Source organism: Microcaecilia unicolor, chromosome 1 (genome assembly GCF_901765095.1).
Source record: "Microcaecilia unicolor chromosome 1, aMicUni1.1, whole genome shotgun sequence".
In the NCBI taxonomy this organism is placed as follows: domain Eukaryota; kingdom Metazoa; phylum Chordata; class Amphibia; order Gymnophiona; family Siphonopidae; genus Microcaecilia; species Microcaecilia unicolor.
Genome location: NC_044031.1, coordinates 237,955,927 through 237,982,562, shown reverse-complemented (window position 1 = coordinate 237,982,562; position 26,636 = coordinate 237,955,927). Strand labels below are relative to the sequence as shown.

General features: G+C 48.3%; 1 protein-coding gene across 1 annotated transcript in view; it reads left to right on the top strand.

Annotated features, from left to right (window-relative positions):
• The window catches only part of GABBR2 (gamma-aminobutyric acid type B receptor subunit 2), a 1,273,589-nt gene that overhangs the window by 619,044 nt on the left and 627,909 nt on the right, over nucleotides 1-26,636 (top strand). The window contains exon 4 of the mRNA XM_030209562.1: nucleotides 19,717-19,818. Within this exon, the coding sequence (XP_030065422.1) occupies nucleotides 19,717-19,818 (102 nt within the window). The remainder of the gene's footprint in view (nucleotides 1-19,716; nucleotides 19,819-26,636) is intronic.

The following is a 26,636-nucleotide window of genomic DNA, read 5'->3' as shown; positions in this document are numbered from 1 at the left end:
TTGCGGAACTGTGGGAGGGGAGAGAGGCGCTGGACATTGGGGTTGGAGGGGAGGGAAGGGGCCCTGGACATGTATGCTTGTGGGTGGGAGGTTGGAGAGAAGGGAGAGAGGTGCTGGGCATGTAAGGAGGTGCTGGAGAGAAGGGATAGAGGTGCTGGATATGTGGGTGGGAGGGAAGGGAGAGGTGCTGGATATGTAGGAGGGAGAGAAGGGAGAGATGTGCTGGGTGAGGGTGTGGGAGGGAAGGGAGAGAGCTGCTGGATTTGTGGGGGAGGGCAGGCGGGAAGGGGGAGAGGTGCTGGGCATGCAAGGGAGGCTGCAGCAAAGGGAGAGAGGTGCTGGATATGCAGGGGAGGACTGGAGGGAAGAGGGAGAGATGTGGACCTGCAAGGGGGGCGAGAACAAAGGGAGAGAAGCACTGGACCTATGAGAGGGGGAAGGGTTAGTGTTAGAGGAAAGGGAGAAGGATGTTGGATCAAGGAGATAAAGGAATGGGGGGGGGGGGTCAAATGCTGAACCCACAGTGGAGAATGAACCAGATGCATAAGGGGGAGAGAAGAGAGAAGGAAAGTTGCTGGTTAGAGAGGAATGGTGTGTGGGAGGGAGAAAGGGGACATAGAGAGGTACAAAGAAACAGAAGGGATGAGCATTGGATGGGAGCATGGGGACAGGGACACAGATGAGATGCTGTATTGGGATGACATATGGGCACATAGGGGCAATGCCTGACATGGGGGTGGGGAGGGAGATATGGGAATAGAGATACAATGGACATGTGGGGTATGAGAATAGAGATATAATGGACACAGAGGGGAGATACCAGACGAGGGAGAATATGAACACAGATGGGAGATGCTGGGCATGGGGTACATGGGTGCACAAAGGAATGATGATGGATGCGGGGATATGAACATGGGAGATTCTGGATAAGGAAATATATGGACACAGAGATGGGAGATGGATGGTGGACATGGAGACAGAAGAAATGTCAAATGGACAGGAAAGACACAGGGAAGCAGAAACCAGAGACAGGGACCAATATGATATGAAAAATAAAATGACCAGACAACAAAAAGGTACAAAAATTATTTTATTTCTATTTTGTGATTAGATTATGTCAGAGTTGGCATATGTCAGACATGGCTGGGGCCCAGGGAAGAAATCTAGGAGAGGACCTCAAAGCCCATTACCAGGCTGCACCTTCTTCAGCTTCTGGCAGGCTTGGGGCTCTCTCTGGCCAGAAAGCCAAGCACAATTGCCCTATTTGCACCCCTCCCTCAAAAAAAAAAAAAAACATCATCCCTGGCATGTGATACCTTTAAATTTTGCACAGGAGGAAATGCCTTTCTTTTTTGTTTCTCTAGTGTTGTACTACATACAAGGTCTGGTTTCTTGGGGTTTCAGTTTAATTTATATTTATAGAGTTTGTGGTCACTTATTCTGTATTTGGCTCTTGTGTTCTGTGTGCGTGGCCCCGAGGTATTCTGTCACCATGAAGTTTCTATGTAGCATTCTGTAGTAATTTGGCTTGTTCAGTTTTCTTGATAGATGTATCAATATTTTAGAGCCGCTTTTCATAGGTAGAGGATCCTTGTTTTGGAAGTTAGTGCTGGCATGGTAGATTTGCTCTAGATTCTGAGTGACTTTTTGTTTGTAGATTTTTTAAAATTACTTTACAACATGTCTATTATTGAGATTACCAGAATTTCTTTGTATGGTGAGTTTTATGGGGAAATGTCCTTGCTGTGCTCTGCATCCATTATTGATGGAAGGCCAGGAGGTGCTCTGGATGCAGAATGTGTTTGGCGTTCAGTGTTTGGCTTTCAATACCATATGTGTGTTGGAGGACCTTGGCTCAATGGGGGCTGAAGAAGAGTTCAGTTCCTTGTACTTCCTTTAGCTCTCAATTAATTGGCCACTGAAGCCTGCACTGCTACCCTCATTGAAGTAATGAGGAGTGAGGTAGAGGTGCAGCATGGGGTGGGGTAGGGGTAAAGCATGGGTGTATTAGGTGGCTGAGGTTTTTTTCTCTTTCAAAAAGTTGGCAACTCTAGTGCCCACCCATCCAACTTGTTGGCCCACCCAAAAATTGCCTTCTGGCTACGCCACTGATACAATATCTGCAAGCAACGGAGAAAGCCAGCCACAATTTAAAATCAAGTTCACTACATAAGTTAACCAAACAAACAAATACTCAGGAGGTTCAGAATACAGATATGGAGGACATTCATGTTTGACTGTTAAAATAATATTAGAATCAGAAACAGCTGAAAAAGATGACCAGCATGTAATTCTATTTCACAATTATTTCCTCCAAAATACTGAGCATTACTTGATATCTGATGAAAAGACTGATCAGCTCAATTTTGTGAAAAAAATAGGAAACATAATATGTGGATGAGGTCTTGATTTGGGGGGTGGAGTTTGTGGACAGGGAGAGGATCAGACATGGGGCTGGGTATGTTTCTTTTGGTGAAAGATCAGAAGGGGTGATGTGTGGGGAGAGATCAAAAGGAAGCATGTGTCATGGGATCAGAAGACTGAGGATGTGATGGGGGGGAATGGAAAACAGGTATCTGTCGGGGGGGGGGGGGGGGGGGGGATGAGAAGAAGGTGATTTGTCAGGGAGTGCATCGCCATGGATGTTCTCTCTTGAGAACACTACCAGATCGCCAGTAGCATGGCTGTACTTAACACCACCTTTGAGGTAGTGTTCACTGCAGCCGTGCTATTGGCAGTTATGACAGCTAGAGTGCAGTACTGGTTTGTGCACTAGCTGTCACTTCTACCAGTTTAAGCAGCTAATGTGGGGTTTTTACCACTGTGCATTAGCCATTACTGTGGTTTCACGTTAGTATCTAATGCATGGCAAAATTCATGCTAGCTTATTAGCACAGCTTAGTAAAAGGGTCCTGATGACTTTATAAAATTAAATAAAAATACTTCCAAAATGTATAAGTCCCTTTGAGTATTGGTCTGTATTTATTTATTTACGGTTCATTTCTACCCCACATTTTCCCACAAATGCAGACACAATGTGGCTTCCAAGAATTACAAAAGTTAAAAGATACAACACATGAATTTAGCAGTAGAATAAGGAGAAAACGTTAGCAGCAATTAGGATGGCTAAACAGCAGAATTACTAATGGAATACACTTGTTCAAAAAGGTACGTATGATATTTAGGGGCCTTTTTACTAAGCTGTACTAAAAATCGCCTCAGTTATGACTAGCACATGGATTTCCCACACACTGAGGCCATTTTTAGTGTGGCTGTAAAATGGCAACATTTTCCATTTTTGCGTAATGGCCATGCACTAATTTTCTCATTAATGCATGACCATTAGCATGTGAGGCCTTAACTATACCTATTTTCTAAGAGTTCATGTGCTAACCACACACTAATTATTTAGCGCATGTTGATGTAGCTGCGCTAACCAATTAGCACTGGGCACTCCTACTCTCCACCCACAAACATGCCCCCTTCACTAAAAAATAAATTTTAATTTATTGCACTTGGGAAGCATGTGCAATGCCAAAACTACCCATTGGATGCCTGAGCCTGTCCCACGATAGTGGTTTCTTTACCTGCAGTAAGCAAGCTTTAGTGCTTACCGCAGCTTAATAAAATGGCCCCTTAGTTATTATATGTTTCTTTTCTAATATCTCCAATTTTTCAAGCAACCTAGAGATTTTATAATCTGTTTATTAATTTTCATTTTATAACTAATAATTTTGTTCCACAAAATCATCTTGAATGCATTTCAGAGTGCAATGAGCGCACTCTACCATATCATTAAAGAGGAAGTATTTATCAATAATTGTGATGAGAAGGGGCATTTTCAATATGACGTTTATATCCAATTTTGGATGTTTCCCTGAAAAATTCCAAAAATCAAGTGGCGAACATAGCAATTTTCAAACTAGAAAAATGTCTATCTTTTTCTTTCAAAAAAGGCCATTTCCTAGATGTTTTGTGCTCAGTGAGGTTTTGTGACCATTAAAAAAAAAAGTTAAAGGGAAAAACACTTAAAAACAAGCCATTGGGATGTATGGAGGGGGGCAGCATTCTTAGGAAACCTGCCATAGAGACATCCTAGCACAGCAGTGGGACACCCATGGAGGCACTGCAGTGGATTTCACATAAAAGGTCCCAGGTCCACATCTCACCATTACCCTTTGTACTATATGGGAGCCCTCCAAATCCCACCAAAGACCTACTGTACCCAACTGTACACCACTACAGTAGCCCTTATGACTGCAGGTGTCACATATATGTAGGTAGAGTAGGTTTTTTTGGTGGGTTTTGGATGGCTCACACTTTCCACCACAAGTGGAACAGAGTGAGATATGGGCTTGAGTCCCCTTCTCTACAGTGCACTTCACCAACCACTAGGCTAATCCAGGGACCTGCATGCTGCTGTAATAGGACTGGCCATAACATCTGAAGCTGTCATCAAGGCTTGTATGTACTGTATCTTTCCCATCTTAGAGGGGTGGAATGGGAGTCAGTGACCATTGAGGGAGTAAGGGGGGGTCATGCCTTAATTTGTCCAGTAGTCATTTAGGGCACCTTTTTGTGACTTCGTCATGATTGAAACATCTAACTTTTAGCCCTGGACTTTTTTGCTTTGTTCCATTATAGCAGAAAAATGTCCAAGGTTTGGGAATGCTCAAATCCTGCCTCCAGCATGTCCTGACATGCCCCCTTGTGATTTGATCACACTGAAGACAAATTACATAGAAAACCATCTTAAAAATGTGTGTTGAAAATAGCAATGTGGACGTTTTGGACCAAAAACTCCATCTGCCACTTGGTGGCACATTTTGGATGTTTTCTGTTTCGAAAATGAACCCCTGTATGTTCCAAAACTTTACCGTCTTCCAGTAGGATTCCATTTAATTTCCATGGAGGAACCTTCAAAGCCCTGTAATATGACAAAAATGGTGGCAATATTTGAAACAGCAATCAGAAAATCCATGCTTTCTGCACAAATGACATTAATGTTTTTTTTATAAAAAATAGTTCATGAATTTGTGTGATGTGTGTATGAAGAAAAGATAAATTCACACATCCCACACTCCACCTGGAGTGTTTAAGCGACTCTGAAAGATTTAGATCTAACCATTTTAAAAATGGATTACCTGTTCAGAATTATATCAAGCAGTTGATCCCCAGCCACGATGACCAGCATGTCCGTTGACCCTTAAAACTTGAAAGCAGCTCCTGAAATAATTCAGGAGAATCAGATGTTGGTACATAAATATTATGGATAATTGCTCCCCTATTTTCAATGCCCATGATTTCACTTTAGCCATGATTTATGCCGGGGATTGTGCATGTATTATATAAAGACGCATAGATGCCTTTATAAAATAGGCCACAAATAGGTGCCTTCTTGTCCTCTCAACGTAGGAAACCTTGTCTAAATTATCCTCTGTGGGATAATTTTAAAAGGCCGTATCTTGCTATGGATGTAAAAAGACTCAAAGCGGTTCAGAGAAAAGCAATGAAAATGGCATGGGGTTTGTGTAGCAAAACACATGAGGAGAGTTAAGGACCTGAACATGTACACCCTGGAAGAATGGAGAGACAGGGGTGATATGATACAGACATTCAAATATTTGAAAAGTATTAATCTACAAACAAACCTTTTCCAGAGACAGAAAGATGGTAGAACTAAAGAAAATGAATTGAGGATGAAGGGGGGCCAATTCAGGAATAATGTAAGGAAGTACTTTTTCATGGTGAGGGTGGTAGATACCTGGAATGCCCTCCTGTGGGAGGGGGTAGAGATGCATTGCAAACAGTAACCGAATTAAAAAAATGCATGGAATAAACATGAAGGAATTTTGTTTAGAAGGAATGGATCCAAAGAAGCTTTGTGCTGATTAGATGGCAATACCAGTAATTGGGAAGTAAAGCCAGTGCAGGGTAGACTTCTACATTCTGTGCCCTGATTGTGGCTCGACAGATTCAGCTTCAGAAGTTTATTTATTTTATTTATTTGTTGCATTTGTATCCCACATTTTCCTACCTTTTTTTCAGGCTCAATGTGGCTTATATATTACCGTTAACGGCATTAGCTGATTCCGGTCTGAACAAATGCATGTTATAAATGAATACAAGGTGATGTTGTAGTAGATAAGGTACATGTATGGTAGGTACAATTGGGGGGGGGGACTTAGAGAGGGAGGGAGAGGAAGAGTCAGGTAATGTCCTTTACGTTCTTTGGTTGCATTGTGTCGCAGGTGTCCATGTATTTTTATGTTAGGTCGGTGGGGTATGCTCTTTTGAATAGATCTGTTTTTAGTGCTTTCCGGAAATTAAGGTGTTCTGGCATAGTTTTTATTATTTTTGGTAGTGCGTTCCATAGTTGTGCGCTTCAGTAGGAAAAGCTGGATGCATAGGTGGATTTAAATCTTTAAATCTAGACTGAAAGCCCACCTCTTTAACATTGCTTTTGACTCGTAACCACTTGTAACCACTCGCCTCCACCTACCCTCCTCTCCTCCTTCCTGTACACATTAATTGATTTGATTTGCTTACTTTATTTCTCCGAGGACAAGCAGGCTGCTTGTTCTCACTGATGGGTGACGTCCACGGCAGCCCCTCCAATCGGAAACTTCACTAGCAAAGTCCTTTGCTAGCCCTCGCGCGCCCGCGCGCACCGCGCATGCGCGGCCGTCTTCCCGCCCGAAACCGGCTCGAGCCGGCCAGTCTTCTTTTGTCCGCACTCGGTACGGTCGTGTTTTCGCCGTGTCGAGCCCCGGAAAGTCGACCTCGCGCGTCCAATTTGTTTTGAACGTGTTTTTTTCCTTCGGGAAAGCTTTGTCCTAGTCGGGAAGTGCTCCGGAAACCCCCCGCCGGGTTTCGTGTAAATCCTCCCCGTACTTCCAGCTTTTTTGCCCCGGTAAGTTTTCTTTCGTCGTCGGGGTAGGCCTCTTTTCGGCCTCGGTCGAGATTTTTTCTCCCTCTAAATTTGGTGCTTCAAATTTCGCCATTTCGGCTTTTGATTTCGCCGGCGTGATTTTTCCGCCCATGACATCGAAGCCTTCCAGCGGCTTCAAGAAGTGCACCCAGTGCGCCCGGGTTATCTCGCTCACTGATCGACACTCGTCGTGTCTTCAGTGTCTGGGGGCCGAGCACCGCCCTCAGAACTGCAGTCTGTGTTCCCTGCTTCAAAGGCGGACTCAGGTAGCGAGACTAGCCCAGTGGAACGTGTTGTTCTCGGGCTCTTCGTCGGCATCGGCACCGGGATCTTCGAGTGCATCGACGTCGTCAGCGTCCAGACCATCTTCCTCGGCCGCCCCTGCATCGAGTGCATCGAGGCATCGGGCCTCTGCATCGGCGCCGAGACATCGGATAGCTGCATCGACGTCGGTGGTACCAGGACCTCGTCTGCTGATGTCGTCGGACGGTGGTGCATCGGGTGGAGTGCAGGTGAGGGCTGTCCATTCCCCTGCTGGTGGCGGTGAGCCCTCGGGTGGGTCTCCGCCTACCCTGAGGGCTCCTGCGGTACAGCCCCCCCGAGATCGACCTTCTTCAGTCTCGGCCCCGAGGAAGCGACGGATGGATTCGACGTCCTCCTCGTCGGTGCCGGGGAGCTCCGGTGACATGCTTCGGAAGAAATCGAAGAAGCATCGACACCGGTCTCCTCCCCGTGTCGGCACCGAGAGCTCTGGGTCGCCGAGGGATTCGGCACCCAGCAGGCATCGGCACCGAGAGGACCGCTCACCCTCTGTTCAGGAGGTGTCGATGCGCTCCGCTCTGGACAGCCCGGAACAGCCTCCACGCCCGGAACAGGTACTGACGTCGACGCCTGCATCGACCTCTCAGCCTTTCTCTGCAGCCGCTCTAAACGAGAGCCTCCGGGCCGTTCTCCCAGAGATTCTGGGAGAGCTGTTGCGCCCTACCCCTCCGGTACCGGCGGTGCTTGCGCCACCGGTACCGTCGAGCGTGGCGCCGGCTGGCCCATCGCCCAGGTTGAGGTCCCCGACGTCGGTACCGCGTGCGGTACCGACCGCGGCCACCTCCCAGGAAGGCTCCCCGACTACGTCGGCGGAGGGAGCTTCGCCGATGCGGGCGAGGGAGTCTACCTCTCGACGCCCCCATCGTGGACGGGGTTCCACGGAGTCGAGCAGGGCGAGGTTGCAGACACAGGTCCGTGAACTTGTGTCTGACACCGAGGGTGAGGCCTCGTGGGAGGAAGAGGAAGATCCCAGATATTTCTCTGACGAGGAGTCTGGGGGTCTCCCGTCTGATCCCACTCCCTCTCCTGAGAGACAGCTTTCTCCTCCCGAGAGTCTGTCTTTTGCCTCCTTTGTCCGGGAGATGTCTACGGCCATCCCCTTCCCGGTGGTTGTGGAGGACGAGCCCAGGGCTGAAATGTTTGAGCTCCTGGACTATCCTTCTCCACCTAAGGAAGCGTCCACTGTTCCCTTGCACCATGTCCTGAAGAAGACATTGCTTGCGAACTGGACCAAGCCATTAACTAATCCCCACATTCCCAAGAAGATCGAGTCCCAGTACCGGATCCATGGGGACCCAGAGCTGATGCGCACTCAGTTGCCTCATGACTCTGGAGTTGTGGATTTGGCCCTAAAGAAGGCTAAGAGTTCTAGGGAACATGCTTCGGCGCCCCCGGGCAAGGACGCTAGAACCTTAGACTCCTTTGGGAGGAAGGCCTACCATTCCTCTATGCTCGTGTCCAAGATCCAGTCTTACCAGCTCTACACGAGCATACACATGCGGAATAATGTGCGGCAGTTGGCGGGCTTGGTTGATGCTCTTCCCCCTGAGCAAGCCAAGCCTTTTCAGGAGGTGGTCAGGCAGCTGAAGGCGTGCAGAAAATTCCTGGCCAGAGGAGTTTATGACACTTTTGATGTTGCGTCCAGGGCCGCTGCTCAAGGTGTGGTGATGCGCAGGCTCTCATGGCTGCGTGCCGCCGACCTGGAGAATAGAATCCAGCAGCGGATTACGGACTTGCCTTGCCGTGCGGATAACATTTTTGGCGAAAAAGTCGAGCAGGTGGTAGAGTCTCTCCACCAGCGGGACACCGCATTCGACAAGTTCGCCCGCCGGCAGCCTTCAGCTTCTACCTCTACAGGTAGACGATTTTTCGGGGGAAGGAAGACTGTTCCCTATACTTCTGGCAAGCGTAGGTACAATCCTCCTTCCCGACAGCCTGCGGCCCAGGCTAAGCCCCAGCGCGCTCGCTCTCGTCAGCAGCGTGCGAATCAGCAAGGCCCCGCGGCTCCCCAGCAAAAGCAAGGGGCGAGTTTTTGACTGGCTCCAGCAGAGCATAGCCGACATCCAAGTGTCAGTGCCGGGCGACCTGCCTGTCGGAGGGAGGTTGAAAGCTTTTCACCAAAGGTGGCCTCTTATAACCTCCGATCAGTGGGTTCTCCAAATAGTCCGGCAAGGATACACCCTCAATTTGGCCTCTCAACCTCCAAATTGTCCACCGGGAGCTCAGTCCTACAGCTTCCAGCACAAGCAGGTACTTGCAGAGGAACTCTCCGCCCTTCTCAGCGCCAATGCGGTCGAGCCCGTGCCATCCGGGCAAGAAGGGCTGGGGTTCTATTCCAGGTACTTCCTTGTGGAAAAGAAAACAGGGGGGATGCGTCCCATCCTAGACCTAAGGGCCCTGAACAAATATCTCGTAAAAGAAAAGTTCAGGATGCTTTCCCTGGGCACCCTTCTCCCCATGATTCAGCAAAACGATTGGCTATGCTCTCTGGACTTGAAGGATGCCTACACACACATCCCGATACTGCCAGCTCACAGACAGTATCTGCGATTTCAGCTGGGCGCACGCCACTTCCAGTACTGTGTGCTACCCTTTGGGCTCGCCTCTGCGCCCAGGGTGTTCACAAAGTGCCTAGCTGTGGTAGCAGCGGCGCTTCGCAGGCTGGGGGTGCACGTGTTCCCATATCTCGACGATTGGCTGGTGAAGAACACATCCGAGGCAGGAGCCCTGCAGTCCATGCAGATGACTATTCGCCTCCTGGAGCTACTGGGGTTTGTGATAAATTACCCAAAGTCCCATCTTCTCCCAGTGCAGAAACTCGAATTCATCGGAGCCCTGCTGGATTCTCGGACGGCTCGCGCCTATCTCCCAGAGGCGAGGGCCAACAACTTGTTGTCCCTCGTCTCGCGGGTGCGAGCGTCCCAGCAGATCACAGCTCGGCAGATGTTGAGATTGCTGGGCCACATGGCTTCCACAGTTCATGTGACTCCCATGGCCCGCCTTCACATGAGATCTGCTCAATGGACCCTAGCCTCCCAGTGGTATCAGGCCGCCGGGGGTCTAGAGGACGTGATCCACCTGTCCACGAGTTTTCTCGAATCCCTGTATTGGTGGACGATTTGCTCCAATTTGACTCTGGGACGTCCCTTCCAAATTCCTCAGCCTCAAAAAGTGCTGACCACGGATGCGTCTCTCCTGGGATGGGGAGCTCATGTCGATGGGCTTCACACCCAAGGAAGGTGGTCCCTCCAAGAAAGCGATCTACAGATCAATCTTCTGGAGTTGCGAGCGATCTGGAACGCTCTGAAGGCTTTCAGAGATCGGCTGTCCCACCAAATTATCCAAATTCAGACAGACAATCAGGTTGCCATGTACTATGTCAACAAGCAGGGGGGCACCGGATCTCGCCCCCTGTGTCAGGAAGCCGTCAGCATGTGGCTCTGGGCTCGCCGGCAAGGCATGGTGCTCCAAGCCACATATCTGGCAGGCGTAAACAACAGTCTGGCCGACAGGTTGAGCAGGATTATGCAACCTCACGAGTGGTCGCTCAATTCCCGTGTGGTGCGACAGATCTTCCGGGCGTGGGGCACCCCCCTGGTGGATCTCTTCGCATCTCAAGTGAACCACAAGGTCCCTCAGTTCTGTTCCAGGCTTCAGGCCCACGGCAGACTGGCGTCGGATGCCTTCCTCCTGGATTGGGGGGAAGGTCTGCTGTATGCTTATCCTCCCATTCCTCTGGTGGGGAAGACTTTGTTGAAACTCAAGCAAGACCGAGGCACCATGATTCTGATTGCTCCCTTTTGGCCGCGTCAGATCTGGTTCCCTCTTCTTCTGGAGTTATCCTCCGAAGAACCGTGGAGATTGGAGTGTTTTCCGACCCTCATCACGCAGGACGAAGGGGCTCTGCTGCATCCCAACCTCCAGTCCCTGGCTCTCACGGCCTGGATGTTGAGGGCGTAGACTTTGCCTCTTTGGGTCTGCCAGAGGGTGTCTCCCGCATCTTGCTTGCTTCCAGGAAAGACTCCACTAAGAGAAGTTACTTCTTTCATTGGAGGAGGTTTGCCGTCTGGTGTGACAGCAAGGCCCTAGATCCTCGCTCTTGTCCTACACAGACCCTGCTTGAATACCTTCTCCACTTGTCTGAGTCTGGTCTGAAGACCAACTCCGTAAGGGTTCACCTTAGTGCAATCAGTGCATACCATTACCAAGTGGAAGGTAAGCCGATCTCAGGACAGCCTTTAGTTGTTCGCTTCATGAGAGGTTTGCTTTTGTCAAAGCCCCCTGTCAAGCCTCCTACAGTGTCATGGGATCTCAATGTCGTTCTCACCCAGCTGATGAAACCTCCTTTCGAGCCACTGAATTCCTGCCATCCGAAGTACTTGACCTGGAAGGTCATTTTCTTGGTGGCAGTTACCTCGGCTCGTAGAGTCAGTGAGCTTCAGGCCCTGGTAGCCCAGGCCCCTTACACCAAATTTCATCACAACCGAGTAGTCCTCCGCACTCACCCTAAGTTTCTGCCGAAGGTTGTGTCGGAGTTCCATCTGAACCAGTCAATTGTCTTGCCAACATTCTTTCCCCGTCCTCATTCCTGCCCTGCTGAACGTCAGCTGCACACATTGGACTGCAAGAGAGCATTGGCCTTCTATCTGGAGCGGACACAGCCCCACAGACAGTCCGCCCAATTGTTTGTTTCTTTTGATCCCAACAAGAGGGGAGTGGCTGTAGGGAAACGCACCATATCCAATTGGCTAGCAGATTGCATTTCCTTCACTTACGCCCAGGCTGGGCTGGCTCTTGAGGGTCATGTCACGGCTCATAATGTTAGAGCCATGGCAGCGTCGGTAGCCCACTTGAAGTCAGCCACCATGGAGGAAATTTGCAAAGCTGCGACGTGGTCATCTGTCCACACATTCACATCTCATTACTGCCTGCAGCAGGATACCCGACGTGACAGTCGGTTCGGGCAGTCAGTTCTTCAGAACCTGTTTGGGCTTTAGGATCCAACTCCACCCCCCGAGGGCCCTGTTTGTTCTGTTCCAGGCTACACTCTCAGTTAGTTGGTAAATTTTTTAGGTCAATCTCAGTTATGTCCTCGCCGTTGCGAGGCCCAATTGACCAATGTTGTTGTTTTGAGTGAGCCTGGGGGCTAGGGATACCCCATCAGTGAGAACAAGCAGCCTGCTTGTCCTCGGAGAAAGCGAATGCTACATACCTGTAGAAGGTATTCTCCGAGGACAGCAGGCTGATTGTTCTCACAAACCCGCCCGCCTCCCCTTTGGAGTTGTGTCTTCCCTTGAAGTGTATTGTCTTGCTACATACTGGACTGGCCGGCTCGAGCCGGTTTCGGGCGGGAAGACGGCCGCGCATGCGCGGTGCGCGCGGGCGCGCGAGGGCTAGCAAAGGACTTTGCTAGTGAAGTTTCCGATTGGAGGGGCTGCCGTGGACGTCACCCATCAGTGAGAACAATCAGCCTGCTGTCCTCGGAGAATACCTTCTACAGGTATGTAGCATTCGCTTTCTTGTCTATTAGATTGTAAGCTCTTTGAGCAGGGACTGTCTTTCTTCTATGTTTGTGCAGCGCTGCGTGCGCCTTGTAGCACTATAGAAATGCTAAATAGTAGTAGTAGTAGTAGATTTATATTTGAGTCCTTTGTTGCTTGGGTAGTGGAGGTTTAGGTATGATCGTACAGATTTTGTGGTGTTTCTGGTTGGCAGGTCAATAAGGTCTGTCATGGATCCAGGTGCACCTTTGATGACCCGCCCTATAAGGTGTACAAAACCTCAACCTTGGCTGACTTCTAATATCCGCTACCTACGTTCCTGTACCCGCTCCGCTGAACGCCTCTTGCAGAAATCTCAGCCCTTGCTGATTTCTTACACTTTAAGTTCATGCTGACCTCCTTCCAATCTGCTCTTTTACGCGCCAAACAGGATTATTATATCCAACTGACTAACTCTCTTGGCTGTAACCCTCGACTTCTCTTCACCACATTGAACTCTCTCCTCAAGGTGCCCCCTCCCCCAACTCCCCCTTCATTATCTCCTCAGACCCTTGCTGAATTCTTTCACGACAAGGTTCAAAAGATAAACCTTGAATTCTCCAACTCGCCACCTCTCCCTCCACTAGTCCGTTCCCCTCTCTCTCCTTCCCCTCATTCCTTTTCCTCCTTTCCTGAAGTTACTATTGAGGAAACTACACTTCTCCTTTCTTCCTCAAAATGTACCACCTGTTCCTCTGATCCCATTCCCACCCCACCTTCTTAATGCCATCTCTCCTGCTCTTATTCCTTTTATCTATCACATTTTCAACCTCTCACTTTCCACTGCGACTGTCCCTACTGCCTTTGAACATGCTGTGGTCACACCTCTCCTTAAGAAGCCTTCACTCGACCCTACTTGTCCCTCTAATTACCGACCCATCTCCCTCCTTCCTTTTCTCTCCAAATTACTTGAGCGTGCTGTTCACCGCCGCTGCCTTGATTTTCTCTCCTCACATGCTATTCTTGACTCAGTACAATCTGGTTTTTACCCTCTCCACTCAACCAAAACTACGCTTACTAAAGTCTCTAATGACCTATTACTGGCTAAATCCAGAGGTCTCTATTCCATCCTCATTCTTCTTGATGTTTCCGCTGCTTTTGACACTGTCGATCACAGCATACTTCTCGATACCCCGTCCTCACTTGGATTCCAGGGCCCTGTCCTTTCCTGGTTCTCTTCCTACCTCTCCCTCCGCACCTTCAGTGTTCACTCTAGTGGATCCTCTTCTACTTCTATCCCTCTGCCTGTCGGCGTACCTCAGGGTTCTGTTCTTGGTCCCCTCCTCTTTTCTATCTACACTTCTTCCCTTGGTTCATTAATCTCATCCCATGGCTTTTTCTACCATCTCTATGCTGATGACTCCCAAATCTACCTTTCTACCCCTGATATCTCACCTTGCATCCAAACCAAAGTTTCAGCGTGCTTGTCTGACATTGCTGTCTGGATGTCTCAATGCCACCCGAAATTAAACATGACCATAACCGAGCTTCTCATTTTCCCCCCAAACTCACCTCCCCACTCCCCCCGTTTTATATTTCTGTTAATGGCTCTCTCATTCTCCCTGTCTCTTCAGATTGTAACCTTGGGGTCATCTTTGAGTCCTCTCTCTCCTTCTCTACTCATATCCAGCAGATCGCCAAGACCTGTCGTTTCTTTCTTTACAACATCCGTAAAATCCGCCCCTTTCTTTCCGAGCACTCTACCAGAACCCTCATCCACACCCTTGTCACCTCTCGTATAGACTACTGCAATCTACGCCTGGAATAGACTTCCTGAGCCCCTACGCCTTGCCCCATACTTGACCATCTTTAAATCTAGATTGAAAGCCCACCTCTTTAACATTGCTTTTGACTTGTAACCACTTGTAACCACTCGCCTCCACCTACCCTCCTCTCCTCTTTCCTCTACACATTAATTGATTTGCTTGCTTTATTTTTTGTCTATTAGATTGTAAGCTCTTTGAGCAGGGACTGTCTTTCTTCTATGTTTGTGCAGCATTGCGTACGCTTTGTAGCGCTATAAAAATGCTAAATAGTAGTAGTAGTAGTAGTAGGAAGACCCCAGGTATTTTTCGGAGGAAGATTTCCTTCTGATCCTACTCCGCCTATTGAAGTCAGACAGTCTCCACCTGAGAGTCTTACTTATTCATGCCTTGTTCACTGTCTGTGGTCCCTGTTTGTGGCGGCTTGTTAGCCTTTAGTCTTGGTTCTGTTCTGTTGCCAGTGTGTGGAGCTCTGGTCTGTCATTCTGAGTGTCTGCAGTAGCCAGCATTGTCCCTAATTAGCTCTCTGCTGTGCAGATGGTCTGTTCCTGTTCTACCTTGTCTGCTTTCAGCTTTCTTCCCTCTGTTTGGGACCCCTGCTTCTGCCAAGCTTGTATGTATATCTTGAACCCCTGCTTCTGCCAAGCTTGTGTGAATATCCTAAACCCCTGCTTCTGCCAAGCTTGTATGTATATCCTGAACCCTGCTTCTGCCTAGCTTGTGTGTATATTCTGAACCCTGCTTCTGCCTAGCTTGTCAGGATATCCTGAATCCTGCTTCTGCCTAGCTTGTGTGTATATCCTGAACCCTGCTTCTGCCTAGCTTCTGTGTATATCCTGAACCCTGCTTCGGCCCAGCTTGTGTGTATATCTTCAATCCTGCTTCTGCCAAACTTGCATGTACGCCCTGTGCCTAGTCTGTCTCTGAATCCTGATCCCGTCCAGCTCCATCCTGTAAGTCCTGCAGGCCGCCCGCACCCAGGGGCTCAACCTCTGGGGAACGGCGGTCAGTGCAGGTGAAACCCGGAGCTGCTCCAGTCCTGTCATTCTGGCCAAGTCCATTCCAGATTCCAGATCCAGCCTCGCTTGTTTGCCCAGTCCCAGCTGGGGGTCTTGCCTGCCGCTGCCACTCCTCGGCAGTGGTCCAAGGGCTCACGTTCTAGTGACTGTTTGTTTTGAACCTGAGACCGTAACAACACCTTTTCAAAGGCTTCGGCCACTTCACAACCGGTTTCTGTTTTTAGACAAATGGCCCAAGCATATTTCAATAAGATGTTGTTAATCATCAGTATATATTTATAACCACAGTTAAAAAAGACAGAGCTGACATATCCACCAACTCTGCTTGCCACTGAGTGTCTACCTCTGAAACTATGGTTTTGTTTTTTTGAAAATGAAAGCGAGCAGTTTGGTATAAGGCATAAGCTTCTTGACCTCTGAGCCATTCTTTGACCTGTTTTCATTTGAGAGGTGTAATGTCTCCTAAACTCCCGACTGCTTCCAGATCGAAGAAAATTCTGTTCAGGGTTTTTTGTACATGACTTCATAGCGAGGTCTCGTTTCAACACTAGCGCTGTGTTGTAAAAAAGAGGTTTTATTTTAAAAAGTCCTCTGCCATGTGGGGTGGGGGTCCATGTAAGGGGAGTGGGGAGGAGGCATATGGATAGATGGATGATTCATCTCTCTATGTATAAGTACTTTTCAGTTTTGCCTGCAGGAATGGAAAGGAAGGGGGCTGTGGATGTAGTCTCCTTTGCTGAAGAAACTCCTATGTTTTGCATGATTTGGGAGGAGGAGGAGGAGCAGCCTGTTTGAGCTCACACAGACAGGGAAACCATGGGACCATTAGATAATGAAGGAGCAAAAGATTCTCCCACAAAATACAGCACATTGCTCCATCAGCTGGGTATTTGTTCCAGGAGGAAAAAGGGGTGTCTAAGTTAGCAGCATTCTTTCCTAAGAGAGAAAAAAACATCTGTCTGACACCGGGGCTCAGGAGGAGGAGGAGTAGGGGATCTGGGGTCAAGCCTCTTTTTGCAGCACTTACAGAAGAAAGAGTTTAAAGTAGTGAGAAGGCTAAAAAAAATGCCTATTTTCTTTCCTGACAGAGAGAGAGAGAAAAAAAAGCTTAAGCTGTGCACGGGCCTCCTAGGCTATAGAGGGCGGTGTCAGACACTTTTGACTTCACTTCCCGTCACGTGACCCCATCCAAGATGTCGATGAATAGTGTGAATCAGAAAGTGAAGTGATGTGTACAACAGTCACCACCATCTTGGAAAAGGGGTGTGGTTATTATGTCTCTTACTGTGACATCACTGAAGGGGGCGTGGTTTTAGTATGGGTGCAAAAAAAAAGTACGGGTTTGAGGTGGAGTTATGCAAATAAAGCAAATTAGAGGTAGGAATATGCAAAAAGGATGGGGCATGTACAGGGCTATACCATCATATCCGGTGATATCATCAAAGAGGTGGGACGTGGGTTAAGAGTGGGCATGGCCTGGGCAGATCCTCGATTCTGATTGCCTTACGTGACTGGAAGTGGGCATGGTTAGCAGTCAAAATCAATTAAAGCTAATTAACAGTTGACAAATGCTAGTGAGACTTACTACTCATGTATTTACAAAGATGTAAAGAAGAGCAAATGACAGCCAGCATGGTTAAAAGGTAAAGTGACAGAGGCTATTAGAGCTAAAACAACATCCTTCAAAGAATGGAAAAAGGATCAGAATGTATATGTATACAAAAATGGGAAAATGTGGGATACAAATGTAACAAATATATATATATATATATATATATATATATATATTCCCAGAGTTGGTACTCTCCTCTCCGGAACCTGTAAGCCACATTGAGCCTACTGCTATGCGGGAAAATGTGGAATACAAATGTAATAAATAAAATAAGAAGCAACATAAGCACTGGCAAACTAGATGCAAAGCATTGATAAAGAAGGCTAAAAGAGAATGTGAAAAGAAAGTTGCCACAGAGGCAAAACTCATAGTAACAAATTTTCAGGTACATTGGAAGCAGAAAGCCTGGGAGGGAATCCATGGGACCATTAGATAATGAAAGAGGAAAAGGGGCACTCCGGGAAGACAAGGCCATAGCGGTAAGCCTGATTTCAGTGTCAGTCAAAATAGTGGAAACTATTATAAAGAATAAAATTATGGTAGACATAGACAAACATGGTTTAGTGGGTCAGAGTCTGCTTGGGTTCAGCCAACGGAAGTCTTGCTTCGCCAATTTGCTTCATTTTTTTTTGGCGAGAATAAACGTGGATAAAGTTGAGCCGGTTGATGTAGTGTATCTAGATTTTCAGAAAACCTTTGGCCTCATGAGACTCCTGAGAAAATTAGAGAGTCATGAAATAAGATGTAATGTCCTTTTGTAGATTAGAAACAGAGGGTAGGGTTAACTGGCCATTTTTTTCAATGGAGGAGGGTGAATGGTGGCATGCCGCAGAGGTCTGTACTGGGACCTGTGCTATTTAACATATTTATAAATTATCTGGAAATCAGAATGATAAGTGAGGTGATTAAATTTGCAGATGACACAAACTATTCAAAGTTGTCAAAACACATGCAGACTGAAAAATTGCAGGAAGACCTTAGGAAACTGGAAGATTGGACAGCCAAATGGCAGATTAAATTTAATGTGGACAAATGCAAAGTGATCCAAATTGGAATGAATATTCCAAATCATAGTTGTAGACAATATGGTGAAATCTTTTGCCTAGTGTGCAGCAGCAGCCAAAAAAGCAAACCGGATTCTAGGAATTATTAGGAAAGGGATGGTAAATCCAAGAATATTATAAAGCCCTCTGTATCATTCCATGGTTCGAACTCACCTTGAATATTGCATTCCATTTTGGTTGTCATATATAAAAAAGATATAACAGAATTAGAAGAGGTTCAAAGAATAGGCACAGAAATGATAAAGGGGGTGGAACTCCTCTCATATGAGGAAAGGATAAAGAGGCTAGGGCTCTTCAGCTTGGAAAAAAGATGGCTGAGGGGGGGGGGGGGGGGGGAGATATGATTGAGGTCTATAAAATCCTGAGTGGTGTAGAATGGGTTTGTGTGCGTTTTTCCCTTGGACTTTTTTTTTCACAAATGCTCCCAAAAGATGAACACACTGAGCACAAAATCATGTTACAAATGGCCATTTAAAAAAAAAAAAAAAGTTGGATGTTTTTCTGGTTTGAAAATGGCCATGTTCATTACTGGATTTTTTTTTTATATTTTATTTATCGTTTTTATACATAGTAAACAAGTATAAACTTGTAAAGAAAAATCCACTATTACAATTAAATCTAAAGATATTATTCATAACACAAATTAAATATTATAGCTTCATTTAAAGTCCACAACAGGAGTCCAAGATTCCTAAATAGGAGAAAACAGGTAATAAACTTTATAAATCAAATTTTGAGATACAGACGAGTTTCTATTCAACTTTACTTAACTAGGAGCTCTCTTAGATGTTAAAAAAGATGACAATTGGTCAGGATCAAAATAAACATATTTCACGGCTTGATAGGAGATTAAACATTTGCAAGGATATTTAAGGTAAAAAGTTGCGCCAAGTTGAAGTGTCTCCTGTCTCATCTGTAAAAACTTTTGTCGTCGCCTTTGCGTTTCCCTCGCTAGATCTGGAAAAACACGAGTTTGCAAACCACGAAAGGTTTTTCCTTTATAATGAAAAAACTTCTTTAAAATCCAGATCTTGTCCGAAGGTAACGCTACTGTGGCCAACATAGTAGTTGGTGTTATCTGTTCTGAATCCGACATTTCAAGAAGGGCAGAAACATCCAATGATTGCGCATTCTTCATTACTGGATTTTTGAATGTTTTTTTACAAAACATCCAAAAACGGATTTACACAAGGGCCCTGTTTACTAAGGTGGGCTAGTATTTTTAGCGCATGCTAAAATTTATTGCATTCTAATGCTAGAGATATCCATATATTCCTATGGGTGTCTCTAATGTTAGCGCATGCTAATTTTTATCTTGCACTAAAAACACTAGTTCGCCTACAGTGCTTAGTAAACAGGGCCCTAAATATTTTATATCTGACTGTGTAGTCTATCAAGTCATTTGTGTTTCTATTTTCTAATGATTAACAGGTTATCCATTTTCCTTATCTCTCTTTGGCTGACAGGTGAGAAATGATCTGACTGGTGAACTAGAAAATGCAAATATCCAAATTGCAGATACCGAGAGTTTCTCTAATGATCCATGCATCAGTGTCAAAAAGCTTAAGGTATGTCGATTCTTCTCTCTAGATGTGGTCTGAGTTGAGTTTAAAAAGAAGTAATTGGGGATATGTTTTTATATTATCTACAAATATATAAACCTGGTATTTTCTTTAATTTAAGTCTACCCTGAGAATGCCCTGTACACTGGAAACAGAAAGAGGCAGAATTCTATCAAGGTCGAAAAATAGGTGTGCCAGAGCACCCAACACAAGATAGAAAGACAGTGTGACAACCACAGAAAACTATATTGGAGCAAATCATCAAAGGAAACCTGACGTGACCACATTTTATCAAATTGGTTAGCTTCCATATATTCAGTGTCGGTGCCTGGACACAGCCTGACATTGAATACCTGGGCTCAGTTCAGTTCGAGGTAGCTGAGCAACTTAAAAATTGCAGACCAGCTGTGGGTTCAGTATTACCCTCCCCCCCACAACAACCAATAGAAATCTTCAAACTGATGTACAGTTTGTTGCCAGTTCCATATTTCTGATGTTTTTTTCTCGTTAGTGTGAATTGTGGGCATGGTTCTGTCTGGCAAAAAATTCACTGGCCGATATTCAGAGCGATCAAAGTAGGCTGGAGAGGCTCCAGCCTGCTTTAATTGTAGTGAGCTGGCCAGTTGCTGATCAGCAGCACTAACCCAGGCAGTGTCGCTGAATATCATCTCTGACCACCCATGTTAAAAGTAGGTAGGTCAGAGGTGGTACCATGGACGGCACTGGGGAGGAGTCGGAGGTTATGCAAGTGCTAGCAATATTCAATGCCGGCATCCACATAGCTATGTGGATGAATTTAGGACAGCTCAAAAGCTATTCAGGCCCTGGCGCTGAATATCAGCTGAGACACACACAACTTTTTTTTATCCCCCCTCCCCAATACCTCTTGAGCCCTCCCCCCCCCCCCCCCCTGGAGCAGCTCCCCCTCTTTCCTCCCTCCCCTTGCCTGCCACCATTCTTAACTCCCTCAAATATCCCCCCAAACCTCCTTTGGACTAGGTAGGCCATCCCGGGCCTACCTGTAACCCTGGTGGTCTAGTAAAGGTTGCCTACAGTACTTTAAAATTGCCATGAGCTGCCGCGAGAAGTTGAGGCAGCCATTTGCAGAGGGATGTCACAAGAGGCAGGAGCAAGTTGGCTTCACTGCTGCCCTGATTTCTCCCCACTGGACCACCAGGGCTACAGGTAGGCCTGGAGGACCTACATAGATCAGAAGGGGATGTGGATTGGGGCAGGGCCTGTGCTAGGGTCTCTGGTACCCCTTCTCAAACTATCCGATGGGAGCCCCCCCCCCCCCCCCCGCACAAACTTTCAGTCGGTGCCCGCCCTTTTGGAGCAGATTTTGGCAAGGATAATCAGAGATTTTGTGAAGGTTGAATAGTGTGTTACTGGATATCTGTTAGTTCATTTCTCCTGATCCTTTTTCGTTGATATGGTTGCCATTCTAAAGGAAAGACGCTCTCACTGTGATTGCAGGGCACACCAAGGTAATGGTGATAGAATTGCTTGTCGAAAAAAAGGCACCGGGATAGAAAATAATGGCAGAATAGGGCAGGAGAAACCGGAGCCTTAAGCCCTCTGTCCTCACTCCTGCATATACAAACCGGAACCACGTCCCTACAATTGTATATTGTTTACAGAAATGTATTAATTTTGGGAAGCAAATCATAAAAACATTTTAGAATTGTGTCCCTACTCAGCCATTGTACTTCCTTGTGGTACAGCACATTTCCATATTCTGAGTCAAAATCTGAAAAACATTTCTGGAATTGTCTGTGATAAAGAACATTGGTGAGGATAAAATTTACACAGGAGACAACTACCTTCATGGTGGAGTCCCATTGCACTATTCTTGAACATAGTGCTTGCTAATGAACTATGCAGTGGATTTGTCCTGGATGAGAGTATGTTTATCCATTTCCTGATTTATGCAGCCAATAAGCACCTTCCTTCCTTGTCATCAAGCAGATGAAGCCATTACGTATGGGTTATGTCCATCAACCAGCAGGGGAGATAGAGAGCACTCAAACTTTCACAGTGCCCTCTTGGCCAGCTAGCTCCACTGCCTCTTCAGTATTCTCTATCTCCCTTAGCAGGGTGGCTGCAGCTTGTTCGAGCTCCAGAAAAATCTGCCGGGAGGTGGTTCCTGGCTTGCCAGTTGTTAACCGGGGTGTTGGAGGCTATAGCAGCTTCACTTTAAAGGCACATAGGTTAGCCCTTTCCCTGCCTTACTCATACCTCTGTGGATGTGGACATATTGCCTTGCTTTCCCTGTCCTTACCCACCAACAGTGGATGCAGGCATATAGGTTCGCCCTTTCCCTGCCTTTCCCACTCATCTGAGCCTCCGGAGTCTTCAATACCTCTGCTTTCCTCACAGCTTAAAAAAAAAAAAAAAAAGTCGTGTCGCGTTTTTAAACGCAGAGACGCTGGAACAGAGGTTTTTGACCTGATTTTCAGCAGGATCGTAGTTGTACACTAGATCCTTTGAGGTAAGAGTGTTTTCCAACTCCTCCGGGGTGGGCCCGCGATCGGGGCGATTTTGGCGCGAAACCGCCATTTTGGATTTTACCGCCGTTTTTTGGCGATGGCTGCGGACAATGTAAAGCGCTGTTCCACTTGTGGCAAGCGCAAATCAGCAGCAGGGCTCTGTAAATCGTGCTGTATTGGCGTAGGAGCCGGCCCGAGCATGGCGAGCGATGTTTCTTCCCGCTCTGAGCTGGCAGCGGGTGCCATTTTGCTTACACCGCATGGCACGACCTCCGTGGACACGGAGAGACCTGAGCCGGGTGGGGCACCTCGAGATGAGGTTATTTCAGGAGTGGCTAGCACCGGACAGGATTTGGGTGCCCAGGGTGAGATTTTCTCCCCGGATTTTGTGCTTTTGCTGCATAAAGCATACATGATGAAAAGAGCCCTTCCTCAAGGGTCGCCTGAGGCTCCTCTGATTGCCCCCCCCCCCCGATGGATTCTGGCCTGGGACTGCCCAGTGAGGGTTTTTTCTCGGATGCTTGGCCTAAAGATAAGCGCAGAAGGGTTAATTCCCCTTCAGATTGTGGTGCACCTTTCCCCCCCCCCCCCCCCCCCCCCCCCCCGTGGTCGGGGTGTGAGGATTCGGAGAACTCTGACAGACGTTCTTGGTCTGAGGAACCAGAGTCAGGTGCGGATTTACCACAGGATCTGGATGATCCCTCCGCGGTGAGGATTTTCCACCGTGATGAGCTGCCAGCGCTTATTTCAGATACCCTGCAGGCCCTCTCGATTGAAGATCCTGACAGTGGCATGGCCTCCTCGGGTAATCCCAGGATGGCTAGTACCAAGAAAGCTGCTCGGGCCTTCCCTTTGCATAACTCCATCCTAGAGCTTGTTTCGGCTCAATGGGCTGACCCCGAGGGACCTTTGAGAGTTTCCAGGGCTATGGGGCAGTTATACCCTCTGCGTGAGGGACATATGGCTCGTTTTCAAATGCCTACTGTGGATGCCCTAGTCACTGCGGTGACAAAGAGAACTACCCTCCCTGTTGAAGGAGGTGTTGCCCTGAAGGATGTTCAAGACCGTAGGCTGGAAACAGCATTGAAACGGTCCTTTGAAATTGCAGGTCTCACTGTTCGGGCGTCTGCATGCAGCTGTTATGCTGTGAGAGCCTGCCTAGCTTGGCTGCAACAGGCAGTGGTTCAGCCCGGAGATGGAGCGGAGCCCTTCTTGGATGTGGCTCCGTGGATGGAGGTGGCCTTGTCCTTTCTGGCTGATGCCCTTTATGACCTTGTCAGAGCTTCGGCTAAACAAATGGCAGTAGCAGTGGCGGCTCGCCGTCGTCTGTGGCTACGACACTGGGCAGCGGACATGGCCTCTAAGCAAAGGTTGGTGAAGTTGCCTTTTCAAGGACTTCTCCTATTTGGTGAGGAGTTAGAGAAAATTGTGAAAGGCCTGGGTGATCCAAAACCCCAGCGCTTGCCCGAAGATAGGCAGAGGCCTTCCTCTAAGGGCCAGGCGGTCCACTCCTCGTACAGACCTCGCTTCCGTGAAGCTAGAAGGTACTGCCCGGGGCGTTCTGCTGGGTTCACTTCACGTGCCTGTGGTCAGCAGAGAAACTCCTTTCGCTCGAACAAGCGTTCCGCAGCCGGTGGCTCAAGACCAGGAGTTCAGGGGCGACCCTCTCAATGATGGTGCGCCAGCCCTCTCCTCAATGCCTGTCATCGGAGGACGGCTTTCCCTCTTTGTCGAGGAGTGGGCCAAGATTTCCTCAGATCAGTGGGTTCTGGACCTGATCAGAGATGGATACAGAATAGAATTCAACGCCCCAGTAAGAGACGTGTTTGTGGAGTCCCGATGCGGTTCTGCCGTCAAACGGGCGGCGGTGGAGGAGACTTTACAAGGTCTGATTCAGTTAGGGGCAGTGACCCCGGTGCCTCCCGCCAAGCAAGGCTGCGGCCGATACTCCATCTACTTTGTGGTGCCGCGAAAAGGTGGGTCCTTTCGCCCTATTCTGGACTTAAAAGAGGTGAACAAGTCCCTGAGAGTGCGGCATTTCCACATGGAATTCCTGCGCTCCGTCATTGCGGCGGTTCAGCCAGGAGAGTTTCTCACGTCTCTAGACCTGAAAGAAGCTTACTTGCACATACCGATTTGGCCCCCGCACCAGAAGTTTCTGAGGTTTGCGGTGTTGGGAAAACATTTCCAGTTCAGGGCCTTGCCTTTTGGCCTCGCCACAGCTCCCCGAACCTTTTCGAAGGTAATGGTGGTAGTAGCTGCTTTTCTCAGGCGAGAAGGTATCAGAGTTCACCCGTACCTAGACGACTGGCTCTTCAGAGCAGACTCTGCAACAGAGAGCTTACAAGCTACAGCCAGAGTGGTCTCAGTACTGCAATCTCTAGGCTGGGTCGTCAATATGGCCAAAAGTCACCTGTCCCCTTCACAATCTCTAGAGTTTTTGGGGGCCAGGTTCGACACAGTCTCGGGCTATGTGTTCCTACCCGAGTTAAGGCGGTGCAAGCTTCAGAATCAGGTCCGTCTGCTCCTGAGGATACCCCGCCCGCGAGCTTGGGACATTGTCCAGCTGCTGGGATCGATGACAGCCACGATGGAAGTGGTACCCTGGGCGAGAGCGCACCTGAGACCTCTACAGTATTCCCTACTCCGGAGATGGTCTCCTATTTCTCAGGATTACCAATGCAGACTTACTTGGCTCCCTGCGGCCCGTCTCAGCATGGAGTGGTGGCTCTCGGACAGCATGCTGCGGCGAGGAATGCCGCTGACGCTCCCCGTTTGGTGCCTAGTGGTAACAGATGCCAGCCTGAAGGGCTGGGGCGCACACTGCAAGGGGAAGCATGCCCAGGGTCTATGGACACCCGAGGAGTCGGAATGGTCCATCAACCGCCTAGAGTTGAAAGCTGTGTTTCAGGCGCTTCTGGCCTTTCAAGTGACCCTGGAAGGATTGGCTGTCAGAGTGATGTCGGACAACACGACAACGGTGGCCTATATAAATCGACAAGGCGGAACAAGGTGCAGAGCACTAGCCGCGCAGGCCGAACTGATTTGCCACTGGGCCGAGCTGCATCTTCAGTGTCTGTCGGCAGCTCATATTGCAGGTCAGAGCAATGTGCAGGCCGATTATCTGAGCAGGCATCAGATCGATCCAGCAGAATGGAATCTGGCAGACAAAGTATTCCTGCAGATCTGTGCCAAATGGGGCAAGCCCGTGATGGATCTAATGGCGACAAGTGCCAATACCAAAGTCCCGTGCTTCTTCAGCAGACGGAGAGATCCTCGCTCGGCGGGGTTGGATGCCTTGGCTCAACCCTGGCCTCCGGGTCTACTTTATGTGTTTCCCCCATGGCCCTTAATAGGGCGCCTGCTCTTGCGGATTCGGCTGCACCCAGGAGAAGTGGTCCTCATCGCCCCGGATTGGCCAAGGAGACCTTGGTATGCAGACCTCCGACAGATGCTCCTGGAGGCTCCTCTGCCGTTACCTCTGGTACCGAACCTGTTGACTCAGGGACCGGTAGCCATGGAGGACGCCGGCCGCTTTGGTATTACGGCATGGCTATTGAGAGGGCGCAATTGAGGGATAAAGGTTATTCCAATAAAGTTATTTCCACTCTCCTGCAAGCCCGTAAGCGGTCCACTTCCGTGGCTTATGCCATGATTTGGTGCCTGTTTGAGTCTTGGTGTGCTTCCAGAGCCATTGCTCCAATGCGGGCTCCTGTCTCGCCGATTCTGGACTTTTTGCAGGAAGGTGTACAAAAAGGCTTGGCCTATAATTCCCTGCGGGTGCAGGTGGCAGTGTTGGCCTCCCTTCGTGGTAAGGTGGAAGGCGTGTCTTTGGCTGCTCACCCAGATGTGGCACGGTTTCTTAGAGGGGTGCTTCGGCTCCGACCTCCAGTGCGAGCACCCTGTCCAGCTTGGAACCTGGGGCTAGTTTTGAAAACCCTGCAGGCATCTCCTTTTGAGCCGCTTCAGCGAGCATCGGAGAAAGATTTGACACTGAAGGCCGTTTTTCTGGTGGCCATTACCTCGGCGAGACGGGTGTCAGAGCTCTAGGCGCTGTCCTGTAGAGACCTATTTCTGCAATTTTCAGAGTCCGGAGTCACGGTTCGGACCGTGCCTTCCTTTATGCCTAAGGTGGTTTCAGCCTTTCACCTGAACCAGCCTATTTTCTTGCCCTCTTTTTCAGAGGAAGAGTTTCCAGAAGCTTTTGGGCAGCTGCAGCTTTTGGATGTGCGCAGGACTCTGCTGCAGTATCTGCGAGTTACTAACTCTTTCAGGACTTCTGATCATCTGTTTGTTTTGCTATCTAGTTCTTGCAGAGGGTCTCCAGCGTCTAAA